The sequence below is a fragment of the Polypterus senegalus genome, chromosome 17 (assembly GCF_016835505.1).
Source record: "Polypterus senegalus isolate Bchr_013 chromosome 17, ASM1683550v1, whole genome shotgun sequence".
NCBI classification, from domain to species: Eukaryota; Metazoa; Chordata; class Cladistia; order Polypteriformes; family Polypteridae; genus Polypterus; species Polypterus senegalus.
In genome coordinates, this window is record NC_053170.1 from 43,269,815 (window position 1) to 43,285,114 (window position 15,300).

The 15,300-nt window shown below is 36.6% G+C and overlaps 1 protein-coding gene across 2 annotated transcripts in view; it reads right to left on the reverse strand.

Moving 5' to 3' along the window:
- Window positions 1-15,300, reverse strand: part of LOC120517506 (ephrin type-A receptor 7-like) — a 607,868-nt gene that overhangs the window by 261,632 nt on the left and 330,936 nt on the right. Inside the window, exons 4-5 of one of the 2 annotated variants that reach the window (XM_039739880.1) lie at window positions 10,847-11,002; window positions 6,660-7,276 (exon numbers count right to left, since the gene is read on the reverse strand). In XM_039739880.1, the coding sequence (XP_039595814.1) occupies window positions 6,903-7,276; window positions 10,847-11,002 (530 nt within the window). In that variant the 3' untranslated portion in view covers window positions 6,660-6,902. Of the gene's footprint in view, window positions 1-6,659; window positions 7,277-10,846; window positions 11,003-15,300 lie in introns of those variants that run through there. The other variant, XM_039739879.1, reaches the window with a different exon arrangement.

Genomic DNA, 15,300 nt, shown 5'->3' on the forward strand with positions numbered 1-15,300 from the left:
AAAACATCGAATGTGTGAAAACTCTTGTGAGATCAGACCATCGTTTAACATTAAGAATGTTGAATGAACAATTAAATTTGAACAGATTTAGCGTTCATCAAATTTTGACTGAACATTTGCACATGCGAAAGGTCTGTGCCAAAATGGTGCCAAAAAACCTCACAATTGAGCAGAAGGACAATCGAAAAAACAAGTGTCTTGATCTTCTTGACAGAATCGCTAATGAGCAAGATTTCTTTAGTCGTGTGATCACAGGTAATGAATCATGGATTTTTGAATACGATCCTGAGACCAAGAGGCAAAGTCAGGAGTGGCACACTGCAAACTCTCCTTGACCAAAGAAAGCTCGAATGAGCAAATCGAAGATCAAATCAATGCTGATTTGTTTTTTTGACAAAAAGGGAATCATCCACAAAGAATTTGTTCCTCCAGGACAAACTGTCAACCAGGTTTTTTATAAAGACATCCTTGAAAGGCTCACAAAAAGGGTCATTCGCGTGAGACCAGACATTGCAGACAAATGGATGCTCCATCGTGACAACACCCATTGTCACACTGCCCTCTCCATAACAGAATTTTTGACCTCAAAAGGCATTCCTGTGGTTCCCCAGCCCCCTTATTCACCTGACCTCAGTCCGTGTGACTTTTTCCTTTTTCCTAAACTGAAAAATGTCCTTATAGGACGTCATTTCAGGACTTATCCAAAAGAGTGTAACGGACATGCTGAAGACCATACCAGTTGAAGACTTCCAGCGTTGCTACCAACAGTGGGAACAACGTCTCCATCGGTGTGTAGCTGCCCAAGGGAACTACTTTGAAGGGGATAACATTGATGTTTGAAAAAAATAAAAACTTTGGTAAATAAAAAATCAGTCTCATTACTTTTCTGCCACACCTCGTATCTCTAAAACTTTGGATGTAACCTTAGGGTCCATTAAAAGTTCTAGAGTAAAACATATAGTCAGATTTTAACTTAATTTACTCAAGCACAACCTTATGTATTGAATTTCTCTTTTAGTAGGTTATGTTTCTTGCTCTGTAATAATGTAATTCAAAATGTATATACACAGCATTTTAACACTTCCCAGACTGATAAGAAACAAACATTTATTTTTGAAAGACTATTATAGGTTTCTTTTGATGGACACATCATGTTACTACAAACCCAAGTACCTAACATGGGAGGCAAAGTGTTTTGACTTTATATACAAAGACAATGACTTCCCAAGAATTCTGTGATTCCTTCTCAGTCTAATATATCTGATATAATAGATATAATCACACATTTATTTTTATTCACTACATGGCTTTGGCCATTGGACAAATTTCTGTGTGATATATAATGACAAAGAATAGAAATGTTAGTTTTATTCTCAAAAAAAGAAGAATATGTCAAAGCATTAAATCATATTGAGGACTGGGTAGTAACTGAAAGAATTAAACAGTGAGTACAAGCAGCCAAAATGAGGTTCCTGCATTGGTTTGATTGACTCATTTTTCTTGATATAGTGAGGATATGAGCAAAATGTGAGGGTCTCAGAGTACAAGCACTACTCTGCCTGATTCAGGTAAAATAATTAAGATGATTTGGCCACATAGTTAGGATGGTTACCCTGGACTCCTACTCTAATGCGTATACAAGGCATGGCCTACAAATAGGCAGATCCAAAGAATGATGGTGGAATTACATCTCTCTGTTGGCCTGATAATGTCTCTGAAGTCCCCCAGAGAAGCTGGAAAAAGATATTGAGGAGAGAGTGGTCTGGTATGTCAGGCTCATCAGAGAGAAAGTGCGGTCAAGTACATTTGAAATGGCCATGTTCTCTTTTTGTGCAGCTCCCTTGTGTGCACTTATTATTTGTAAGTCACATTAAAGTGTCTGCTAATATAAAAAGTTAGTGCACTATTCCTTTGCAAATAGAATTGTGAGGAAATATTTATGAAATAAAAAATTTGATGACCTTCTTACCTCCTGTCTGAGCCAATCTATGAAGCAGCAGCAGCAACAACAACATTTATTTATATAGCACATTTTCATACAAATAATGCAGCTTAAAGTGCTTTACATGATGAAGAAACAGAAAAAAGACAAAATAAGTAAGAATGAAAATAAGGGAACACTAATTAACATAGAATAAAAGTAAGGTCCGATGGCCAGAGAGGACAGAAAAAAAAACTCCAGACAGCTGGAGGAAAAATAAAATCTGCAGGGGTTCCAGGCCATGAGACCACCCAGCCCCCTCTTGGCATTCTAGCAGCATCACAAGAGTTCAAAGGGGCATCCTTTCACTATATATATTGCCCTTATCTCTGTTCTCCTTTTTCCTGTTGTGCTACATCATTTTCTGACTGATTCATATATTTTGTAATTACACTACGAAATGTGTAGTAGCTTGCTGTGTAGTAAATGATAGTTGATGGATAGAATTCAAGAATCCTAAACTATACAGAGTTATGAAATTTAAGTAAAAGGCTGATTTTGCTAACCTTTTGTAACACCTTAGTTTTAGAAAAAAAAATATATTTTGATAGAATAAGTATTTGATCATTAATTTTCTCAGTTCCTTCCATTCTAATAAAGAGTCATAGTAGGCTAAAGCCCAGCTTAGGAATGTCAAACACACTGTAATGGTATGCCAGTCCATCACAAAGTATGCTGCATATATTTTGCTGTAGTATGAGAGTTCCATGTCTAGAGATGATCTGAAGGAAACACGGTGGTGACTGTATATGTGTTTAACAAGTGGAGCTACCAGATGAAGATGTGCCTTTAGAAAGCCCTAGATTAAATAGTTTTGGCTAGTGGAGAGATTGCTTTAAAATACTGGAGTTCCCTCAAACTTCTAAGTAGCTGTGTGAACCCACACAACACTATGTTTGGGCTCCACCAGAGCAGTCTGTCTGGGGATCACTATAGCTTGCCATCCCAGAAGTACAGGAATACCAGGAACCATAAAGGAGAGTTCCTTATCGGAGGGTTTTTTTTTAAGACACCCAAGATCACAGAAATAATATCCTGGATGCATCTGCAAGCAGTAATGTTCCTTAGGGTAAAGGTTCCTTTCAGATCCACAGACCTTTCAGCTTGATATTGAAAGGTCATTGACAACAAGATGACATGAGTGGTTGTTAGAAGAGGACAGCAGGAGCACATAGGTGAGTGAATGATAAGAACATAAGAAATCTAACATACAAGACTATTCAGTCCATCTGGCTAATTTGTTTAGCTTATAGATAAGATGTCTTAGATACATCTTAAAGGTTGTCAGGGTTTCTGCTTCAACTATAAACTGTGCCAGCAGTTTGCTCCAGATTCCAACAACTCTTTGAGTAAAGAAGTGCTTCCTGGCTTCAGTCCAAAATGTACTTCCCCTTAATTTCCACTGGTGTCCTCAAGTACTGTACTTGATTCTTAACTTGAAAGAATTCAGCTGGGCCTACCTTATCAATGTCTTCCAGAGTTTTGAAGACCTGAATTAGGTCCCCACTCAGTCTCCTCTGCTCTGTGCTAATCAGGTTTAATTTTTGGAGTCTGTCAGAGTAATCATTTATTTTTGAAAGGTTATTATAGGCTTCTTTTGATGGCCACATGTTGTTTAACAATAAACTCAGCCACTCTGGTAGGGTCTATTATTTTTAAGTAAGGGCTCAAAGGCTTAGATTTCAGTGTTTTTCACTTGTTCCCTTATGCCATTATGGCTTGCTATCTAATAAACTTCAGTGTTCTTGCTACTTCAGTCTCCTGGATTGCCATTTGGATTTGGCACCAGCTATCACCTTTCTGATATTTTTCTACCAAATAAATGCATTGGTTGGTCTAATTGTTCTGGGTGCAAGTTTTCCATTTTCTAAAAGTTTTGTAAACCCTTCACAAATTTTTCAAAATAAAATATAACTTGTAATGCACACACATGGATAATGCACTTAAATAACTATGTAATCAATTTTCCTAGTCTTGGAATAATACAGTAGGTACAGTAAGAGCCTAACTCCTGTTCAAATTCTGGACCCATCCTTAATGTACACATTCTCAAAGTATGGTAGGAAACAACAGTTCCTAGAAAAAGCACACAGAGAACCATTTCAGTTTCATCAGTTATCTTGATCTGTAGGCTTTGAGACAAGAAAACTGCAACACTTCGAGGAAACCCATTCAGACACACAAGAGTGTCAAAACATTACAGATTATTAGGCTGTAAGGCTAACAACTGTGGCATTGTGCCACTTAATACAAAAATGATGTGCCGGTGTGCGGTAGGAGTTTTTGGCCCACTTTGGTTCCATGAAGGATTCAAGTTTAAGAAAAATGAAATAAATCTGATATATATCCAAAACAGAAAATATGCTGGAAATAATATAAATTAATCTGTTCAAAAACTCAAACAATGGACTATAAACTCAGCAAGAGGAAAGCTGCTGTCATACAATAATTTGGTCGGTAATGTTTACCAGTTCTGAGCCCCCTACTGTACTGTAAATCCAAGTTTGATCATTTCTCATTGATTCTAGTTGCCACAAGACTTCATGGTGGGTTTTAAAGCTCAGGAAGCGAACCAGTAAATGTGCACTTCAGCCTCCTGCGGCTGCCCATCAGCAAATCAGCACTTTCTTAAGCATTTCCAGCAGAGAGTCTTTGTTGCAGTTAAACAAAGCCATTTTTTGAAGAGATTACAAAGCAGAAACACACTGTCTCAGAGTGAAACACATCTTAAGCAATCCCATTGAAAAAGGAAAGTTTCTTGCTTTGTCACATCAAATAATGCCTTGATGTAGCTGATAATCAAGTCTTTAACTTGGGAATGACTCCATTTCTGTTATGCTCTGTGTACTGCAAATACGCAGGATGGTGGCTGAAGGAAATAGCAGATACTTAGGACAAGTCTAGAACTGTCTACAGAAGGTGTGCACAAAGCGACTTTGATAAATGTGTTTGATAAAGTTACCTCTAAGAGGCAAGACAATTGCTCAGCTCTGCTAGAGAGTCCATCCTTATTTTGAATCCTTTTTTCCCATTTCAGGTTGTCGCTGAAGCATTGCCTGTGCTGGCAGGATCTGGTATAAGCCAAAAACCCACCATGGAAGATAACATCAGTTCAATTGCCTCATGCCCACCAGGGCATTTTAAAGCTGCTTGTGTAAATTTAAAATTTCACAGCCAAGAGTAGGTCATGTTTAAAATTGTCACAATGTCTTCTTCAGCATGTGGTTCAGTCATTTTGGTAGCATCAAGCACAAAGGAGGTGCCAGTCTTCAATAGAGCGGTGGTCTGTAGTGGGGCATCATCATGAACAAACTTGTACTTACTCATAATGCATCAAATCACACAGTCAATGAAATTGTAATACTCACTTTTGAACATTGTCTTACTGTGTTTCTCAGTACGATGATCCAATTTTCAAATCATTAAAGGTCATTGCAGGAACCCATTGAGATGGGGTGTCGTTTCACAGGAGAGGCATATTATGCACCTACTACCCCAGGGGTCCTCAATCCCAGTCCTGGAGAGCCGCAGTGGCTGCAGGCTTTTGTTCTGACCTGGTTGCTTAATTAGAAAGCAATTCTTGCCAATAAAGCACTAACAAGCTATGAAATTAAATTAACTCTGCTATGTCAGGTCATTCTCATATCCTAGATTTTCTTTCCCTTTCTATCATGCAAATGATTTGAAGGCTAAAATGGACGAGTAATTCTCAGTCCTTCACTTTTTTCTCTTCATTTTTCTTCCAAGTATTTAATTAAACCCAATAGTGCAGATAAATACACACAGATGTAAATGTAAATAAGCTAAATGGAGAAATGCTGCTCTCTCTTGTCATTTGCATGTTATTGATAATAAGGAGCAATTAAAATAGCTGTTTAAGACAAAATTAAGCAATAAGGGCTCAAAATCACTAAAGTCAAGCAGAAGTGTTACTTTAGCAATAAGTGCTTTTTATTAAGCAACTGGGTTGGAGCAAAAACCTGCAGCCACTGCGGCTCTCCAGGACCGTGATTGAGGACCCCTGTACTACCCTAACTCACAGTCAACCTTTGGTCAGATTCAGTTTCATGTAAGCACTGATTTTTTGTCTGTGTGGTGCTGCAAATTGTCCGAGTGCATTTAAAGTATATGATCAGTTCTATTAGTTTTTATAATAGTTTTTTTTTTATTGTTTTAATACCCACAGGAAGACATAATGATCCAGGCACGGCATTTAAACTTGTGAGCAGCCTACAGCATGTATTTTATATTGGACCCTCTGCACTTAAAAGTATGGACGCAAATCCATTCACAACAACAGGAAAAACAATTTGAGCACCGCTAAGGTGTTCATACAGTTCTTCTGTATTTAAAAAAACAACCGCTCCTAAGTTGAGAAGACTTGGCAGTTCAGCCATAGAATGATGTGTTAATTATTTAATAGAGAAACTACAACACTGTGACTCCCAAAGGACCTTCAGAATTCCCAAGATCAAGAGGGAACTGTAACCTCCAGAGCACTGACAGAGATCTTTGATATAGTGCTAATTTTATTAAGTTATGTTTTCCTTAAGCTGAAAAGAGTCTGATTTTAAGAGTATACTTCAACTGCACAGTCAGAGGTATGTGAGAGCTAGTAGCATTTAAACATTGTGCATTCTGTGTGGAGAAGATTCAAATAATGAAGCGTTCTTTAAACATGACAATGGTGTTTATTGATGTATTAAACATTAAAGTAAGACATTGGAGTTGTCTAGGTCAACTTTCCCTTACTGACACAGGCAATCAATTCAGTGGCAAGGATTTAAAGCAAACATAAGAGAGAGAAAAAAACAACCTGAAAACTACTATATTAATATAGATGTAAGGTGGCTGTCTTACAGTAGCACCACTAACTTGGCGTATGAAAAGAAAATGCCAGGGTTGACTGACATGAATGTGGTTACAGGTGCTGGTATTGGACATTAAGGCTCTTCTTACCTGCCAAGCTAGTGGAGACATTAAGCTGGGCGTAGTGCCTCTGCGAGGGACTCAGATCTGATACTCCATTAAGAGCCTCCACTTGGAATGAGTAGTTAGCATGCGGTAAAAGGTTCACAACGGTTACGGTTCTATCAACCAATCCTGTCTGCTGCGGTACAAATCCGACGCTGCTTTCACAGGGCTCACACTGTCCTAGCGTGTCAAAGCACCTGCTGCAAGCAATGCTGTATGAGATGTCGTCCCTCCCCCCAGAATCCAGCGGAGGACTCCACTCCACAATCAGCGTGGCTTGCTTCATGCTGTACACCAGGTCTCGGGGAGCAGATGGAGGCCCTGGGAAAGGCAAACGTCACAGTGAGGGAAGCAGACATTAAAGGACATGACCAGCACTTTATTCTTCACTGCATTAAAGTTTTTACTTGGCTTTCTAAATTCACGTGACCTACCTAACCAATAACAAATACTATAGTCATCAAAAAACAGAATTTGAGGCCAAGTTACAAGTCCTTATATAAGTGTACAGTGTTACTTATGGCTACAATACTATAGCCTGGAAAAAATACAGTTAGGTCACATAGGCCTCCTACCTGCCATTTATCATTATTATTTTCTTGGGTTTTATTTCCAAACACATAATAACTGATGGAACCTCATCTTGTAAACAGGATGAGCAATCTGTTATGAGCATCTTATCACACTGCATTAAAGCAAAAGAAGTAATGCCCATGGTCTAGATGTCAAAAAGTGACAGATGAACATGATGACCCGTCTTTCCCTGCCGGTATAGCAGCTGTAATGGAATAGCTGGCAGCTCCAGTTTATCAAAACAGGATAAAAAAATGAGTACTGAGCTCCCTTTTTCTATTCACTTTCTGAATCTGCACAGGCAGTGCAGGGTTATAGGAGTCACACCTTATAATGGATGAACTTTTATTAATTCACATTGACCAATTCATATTTTACGCTTACTCTCAAAACACATTATTGGACCATCGAGGAAAAACTCCAGGAACAAAGGAAGTATATGGAAACTCAGCACGGCCTTGTATCAAACCAAAGTCCAAAACCTACAGAATGGCAATGCTATCTGCGACACCAGCATGCCAGACTGTAATTCCCTCTTATGTACATTCTCCGCTTTTGCCTGTCACAGCTTGATCTACACTAGGATTGAACCTTTACCTCACCAGATATCAAAACAATAATAGATTTAACCATTCATCCACATTTTATTAATTACACTAAATTCAGTTCAAGGTGTTAGAGGTCTGTCTTACTGACTGAGCTAAAGAAGGCTCTGTAATATGGCCAGTTGGCTTAGCTACTTTCTATAGGGTGTCCTTCATAACACCACAAACAACACACCAAATCAACATGATGTTCATACAGAGAAATGCACACAAACAGACAGACACACATTTTATAAATATATATAGATATAATGGATATATGGATATTTAATGTTTTATTCAGAATCATTGCACAAATGTTAAATGGTGCAAGTCCAATAGGTTATATAGTATTTTTTCCTCCCATATAATGTATATCCAGCATATGTCTCCCCATAAATACAGTATCACTCTATACATCTATATCTAGAGACAAATATACATAACTGTACAGATATGCACTGTAACCACATTTTACCAGGTTTAAATGGGATGGTACAGTGGTGTATGGGCAGTGATTATTACTAGTTCTTTATAACTTGAAGGTTCTCAGATTAATTCCCTGATTCTTTATGATGATTGCATGTTCTCCCTGTATCAGCTAGGGTTTCTCCCTGTCTGTGAAAATATCTGATGACTGTAAACTAGCGTCCACTAAATCCATGTCGGTGTGTACATGCGTACACAGTAGCAGACTCCTTAAAAACCCTGTAATGTACAAAGCAGATGAAATAAATGTATCGATAAATGAGTATAATTAACAAGACAATAAGTGTTTTAAGAGAAAGGAAAAAATTTAAAAAGTGAAAAAAATCACACAACTGCAATATTAAGAACTCTGATATATGAGATATCATTGTCACTGTCTGCCTTTAACAGACTAAACACACAATTGAATATTACATTTGCCTAAGAAATACTAAGATAAATCTTTTTATGGGTACTTCCAAGTATATAAGTTTTAAAATTTCAGAGGAAAAAGGTCATTTCTAAATTAACTACTGAATAAAAAGAAGTATTCTAAATGACAGCCATTTAGAGGTGGGTGAGTTACAGTATATATCTAATGGCAGCATTTCAGAAAGAAAAAAAAGTATGTCACCAAATGCCGTTAGATCAATGTGTTACATATAATTAATACTGCAGAGAAAATATTTTAAAGAAATAATGATACAATGCTGTAGGTCTTTAAGCAAGATTTGTTAAGCTTTCCATTGGAGTATAAGGTGTGCGTCAGTATTATCTGTAAAACTGCAGCCGTTAGTAAGTTAACCCACAAAGCTACCATGCAAAAATAGCTAAAGCTGGCTAATAACAATAGTATTTCTCAAATTACTCTTTTGATTTATAGGACAGTTATGTTTAAGAAATTCTTTGCCAATAGCTAATATTATCATTTGGCTCCAGTTGTTTAGCAATTCATTGATATTCTTTCCTTGACACTGATTTAATTTTCTGTTTAATTAATTAACCTAACAACTAAAAAAGTTAACATTTTTACAAGTTTGTTGAATTTACAGTTTAAGAAGTTAAATACTACATTAAATATCCTTACATGAGCGTAATATGTGGTTCAGCTAAAATTATATACAAAATTAAAGCTTTTCCAAATTAGTGGTAGTTTTACAGAAGATGTGTTATTAATAGCATTCAGTACTTGTGAGTTTCTAAATATTGCTTCCTTATGATGGACGAAAATGGGGCTGATTATTTTCTAAATTTAGAAGCCTAAAGAAATATATCACACCATCCAACACAGTCTGATAAAAAAAAAAATCATTGGTCCATTCATCTGTCCTTTCCCTATTCTCTCATTACAATTGAGTGAAGGCAGAAAGAGCCTAGCCCAACAGCAATGGATATAAACCAAGAACATTCCCTATATAAGGTGCAGGGCCTACTCAAACTCAGCTACACTTACGCATATACACATCACAGCAATTACCAGAAGCCATTTATCTTGACTGAATATCAAGGAACTAGAATAAGTCATGGAGATAGCCCAGATTGAATAAAGGGAAAACATGCAGAAGGCACTCCTGTTGGGAATACAACAATGGTCCGTTGCCTTGCACAGACAACTACCCAGCCCAAAAGTTATGAGGTTATTTATATGCATAAGGCTTACACAATATTAAATACTTGTGTAAGTTTCTAAAATACATGATTGTTTATTAATATATATTAATTGCTCAGTTTAAATGAATACATTGAAAAAGTTGGAAAAATGAAACTAAAACATTAATAACATCAAGAAGATTCAGTTATCTGACATAATCCAATTGTAGGGGTGCAGTGAGGCAGACCCCATCCCAGTAATACAAGGTGCAAGTCAAGAAGCAACCCTGCAGGGGCACTGCAAGTCACACTCACATGATCACACACACACACACACTCACTCACTCACACACTCAGCCACACCAGGCCAGGTTTTGAGTCATCAATGACCCTAACATCATCAGATTTGGGTTTAAAGGAAAATCGCAGTATGCAGAGAAAAATCTGTGCCAGCATGAGGAGAATGTGTATAAACCATACAGATGATACCTGAGCTGGGATTTGAACGCTGTCTTCTGGATGCCTGAGGCAGCAAAGCCAAACACTATGCCACCTGCTGGCAATATCTTTTAGACAAAAACGCTAACCCTAAATGTTCTGACAATCAGCAAAAATACATTGTGTACTAGCTTCCTTTAAATAATAAAATATATTCAATAATGAAATGTACTCTTACTGGTGCAAGCTGAAGATGGTGATTCCAAAGGAGTTCTGAAGTAACCTTCTTCACAGACACACATGGTTGACCCTTCCTCTTCTGTGGTGCTGTGCTCAGGACAAGGTAAACATTCCTGTTGCCGTGGTGACATTTTATAGAAGCCTGGAGAACATGCTAAAAAAAAATAAAATAAAACAAATAGTAAAGAGTAGATACAGGATATTATATTATTCAATTTTCTTTTTGGAATGTGCTAAAATGGGTGAAACATAATAGTTCATATTATTAATTCCTTATCATTAATTGCTACTATTTGTTGCTGGTACTAAAAAACACTCAGCAGAAAACCTCCTTCATTTTCTGTGTACTTGCACATTTCTTTACAGGGTCACAAAGGCTTGTGTCTACACCATCGGTATTCAGTACATGCCAGGAAACAGCCATAACTGGGGCACTAGGCCACTGCAAGGCACAGTTACTTATACTGAGCCAATATAGAGGTGCCAGTTAACTTAACCTCCATATGCAGACTTCACACAGACAGTGCCAATGCTGTGATTTAAGCCATGAAGATCTCCATTCTGCTTCGTTCATTAAATACTAAACATTATTCTACAAAAAACAGCTTTCATGAAAGAGTAATTTGCATTAAAAAAATGTGCATTTATACATACAGTATATTTTCAATTACTTTAAAAAAATATATTTTCTGCTCTGGTGAATAGGCATTGCAGCTTAACCTGTAAAAGCTAATTAGGTTGTCACCAAGGAATATGTATTTATTTATAATTTGTTGTTCATTCTAATTTAGACAAATTCCAACTATAATGTGGGCTCTAATTGGCTCAGCTTGAATGAGTATGCCCTGTGATGGACTGGCACTCTGTCTTATTGCAGTGCAACTGAGATGAGGTCCAGCCTACTTAACTGCATAAGCAGGTTAGAAAATGGATGGCCTGATTTATGGACCTTTAAGAGACCTCAACCCTTTTCACCATGTCTAATCACACAGATCGTAACAGCTACTTCTGCTCATCCCAAAAATGTGTGTTAAGCTAATTGGTGCCCATTCGTCTTTACGTTAGACACCACAAGGATACAGGCCCTGTGGCAGAGGATTCAGAGTCAAATGAAGATTGCATGAATGGATAGATGTGTAATTTACTTATCTACATTATTTTCAATTAATCTTCCCTTTGGTTTTTCCACTTAGATGACTGGTTGCATTAGACACACTTTAATAGTAAGTTTCATTGAGAAATAAGCTACTGTATGTATATAAAGTCCATACCTACTCTAAGTGGGGAACCGGTTTATGAAAGGAGACTCGAACACCACACCAGATTAGCATTGTCAGGTAATTTAAATGGTACACTTACAGTTAATTGCAACATACAATACATTTTTATTATGTTTTGCATAGGTGTCACATAATACTAACTGCTTTAACTTCGTGATTCTCTGTGCCAGTGTCACTTTCGGCATATACAGTATTAGATATTTGGTTGCACTATACACATTTTTTTATTTTGAAATCACAACCACTCTGAAAGGTGCTTTATAAAATAGACATTCACTTTGAATTAGAAACAAACCTATGGCAGGACATTCTCACATATGCTCAGATACAAACTCACACATACGAGAAGTTTAATGTTGCCAAACAGGCTTAACATAGCTTTAAAAACAGAGCACAAAATCCAAAAAAACAAGCCTCGTAAACCCAAAAGTCTTCTGAGATGTTTAAAACAACAATTTGTCTTATGGAAATTAAATCATTTTAAGGTGCAGCCAGGAGATACATTCACTGCATACTTGATGGCCTCTTGAGCTCATTAGGATGTAAGGCATTCTAGAGAGTCAATCTAAATTAGAGCAGAAATTGAACTAGCAACTTGTGTCTCAGGAACGTACAGCTCTCTCGTCCAACTTTCTTTCTGAGATGAACACAGAAATGGACCAGTCACTTACAGTTGAATCTCAGAAAGCGTTGGGGTCTAGATATACTGTATAATCAAGAAAACAATAAATGTTCCATATAAAAGATATTGGTAACTCAAACACCTTATAAAAAGCAACAAATAAGGTAGCTGGCATATATACACATGCAGAAGGACACATACACTCTACATTGTCAGACCTAATTAATTACAGCTTAGGGTCATAAGCCTACCCCAGCAGCACTAAAATAAAAATGAATATGGCATTACTGTGCAGTTATGGTAAAAAAAAGTAACAGTTTTATATGTGGGAAAACATTTTTGTTTCAGAGATAAATAGTATTTCTTAAATAAAAGTGTTAATTACTTAGTAATATGTTTCTCCATGTAAACAGAAGTGCACTGCCTTGATGCCTTGATGTATCTGCAAAGCTGCTTCATCATGTTTTTGACTTTTATATGCCAGCTTTGAGTTGACAGTAACATGAAAAATGTTTAATGCGCACAAAAACTCAGTTACTTGTCACATTTAAGCAAATAAGAAACAGCTTTGTTGTTGTGCATATTGCTAGTGTCCCAAAGGACAAAGAAAACCATCAATTGTTGTTAAACAAACGTGCATTTACATTTCTCCTCAGAATGTTGCTTGACTGTAATGATCTGGATTTCTTCATATTTACTACAGGCTTTATATGGTAGTGCTACTCAAAATATTTACTGGAAGGTTAAAATAATACATGATACATTTTAGCTTCTGAAGTCTTCATTTGAAAAATAGAGAAAAAAAAATTGCCACAGTGCTTTGGGATTAGAATCTTTGTGAAGTCAAGGGTTATGCAAAACAGTACTTAGAATGGCGGAATATAAAATACATTCCGCATTCAATCAGGTTTGGTTTCCCGTTAGTAATTTCATCATTTTGAAGATGGAATAAAGTTTAAAGGTCCCTGCCAGCGTGATGAGTATTTAAAATACATGAAGTACCTTTCACTCGCCTCGGAATTGTTTCTTCAGTTGTCGACAGCTGTTACAGGGATATGTCAGAAAAAAAGCCTGCCTTACAGTGTGCACTCTACAGTTCTTTTACCTCCTTAAATAAACCTTCCAAAAAATTCTGTAACTTGACATTTGGTATCATAACAGTTATATAATATGTGTATTTTGCATATTATAGAACTTTACCTATTAAAGCCATACTTTGGCATGTGCTTTATTAGATGTATTCATATTCTCAATGTAACGTAAATAATTCCACATAATTCTGCACAAAAAAAAAAAAAATTCAAACAAGAAACGAATAATTTTCAAAGTTACAACTGTTATGTTATCACAATTAAATTAAATAATCTGTTTACTGAATTCACAAATATATAAATTTGCATTGTTATATGCTATCAATGCAAACAGGAAAAAAAAATACATCGGGACTTATTAAGGAGAATACCACAGTTTGATAGTTTTAGGTTTTATTTGCCTTTTCTTGACTTAAACTACTGTATATAGGCAATTAGCAATTTAAATTTTGCCACTAGCAGAGCTGTTGTTGTAATACTCAATTTATTGCATTTAGAATAAAACAGGATACCAGCCTGAGATTAATATGGCAAATTAAAACAGTTGAAGTCAAGAGTTTCTTTATTTGAATGCATGTTATATAATGCAAATATTTAAGTACAGAGTTATGATAATCATTGCCAACATTAATCACAGTATCAAAATAAAGCATTGGCAACTCTTGATACTGACAAACACTGAGAATGAATGATAACATGGAAGTTTTATTTCATTCTGTAAGTGTCTCCCACCAGATTGTGGCCCTCAGTAACGTTGTTGAATAACTAACCTTGGCTTCTATCAAACTTTTAACCAAAATAACAAGAACATTTAACTCTTATATGAAATTTGTGGACAAGGTTATGTGTTGGAGCAGTGCTCCCTGATCGCATCCATCAATATAATGTATATGTTATCAAAAGTATACTAGAATAGGAATGCAGGAAGGCATATAGTACATTAATAGTATTAATAACACCTTAGTTCATAACATGTTCATATTAGTCACACATACTGTAAGAGTGTACATGAGACCACCACTTCACTTCTGGAAGTAAAAACCTATGTTTCCATGGACAGATGTGGACCTAATTGTACTACTAAATCCTCAGCCCTTGCCTGTACTCCATATTCTATTTCTGGGCATTGCAACAGGTACACACGTTGTAAATGTAGGAAGGACGGTCATTGTGTGTGTGTGAACTGTTAGCATTTGAATTTGATGATTGCATATAGCACTGAACTGACCACTCTGTACTATTCTTTCCTCTGCATGTCCTGGAGTACAAAAGAAACAACACCATACAGCAACATGGAGACTGGCAAGATCGGGGGAAAAAAAAAAACACGTGGTCACTGATTACAAACGCAAGATGTTATGCGAATGAATATAAATAATGTTGCATCCGTGCCACAATGTTTTCCGAAATGTACTATACAGGTCATAAAATGAATAATTCCAAATATCATATATACCTG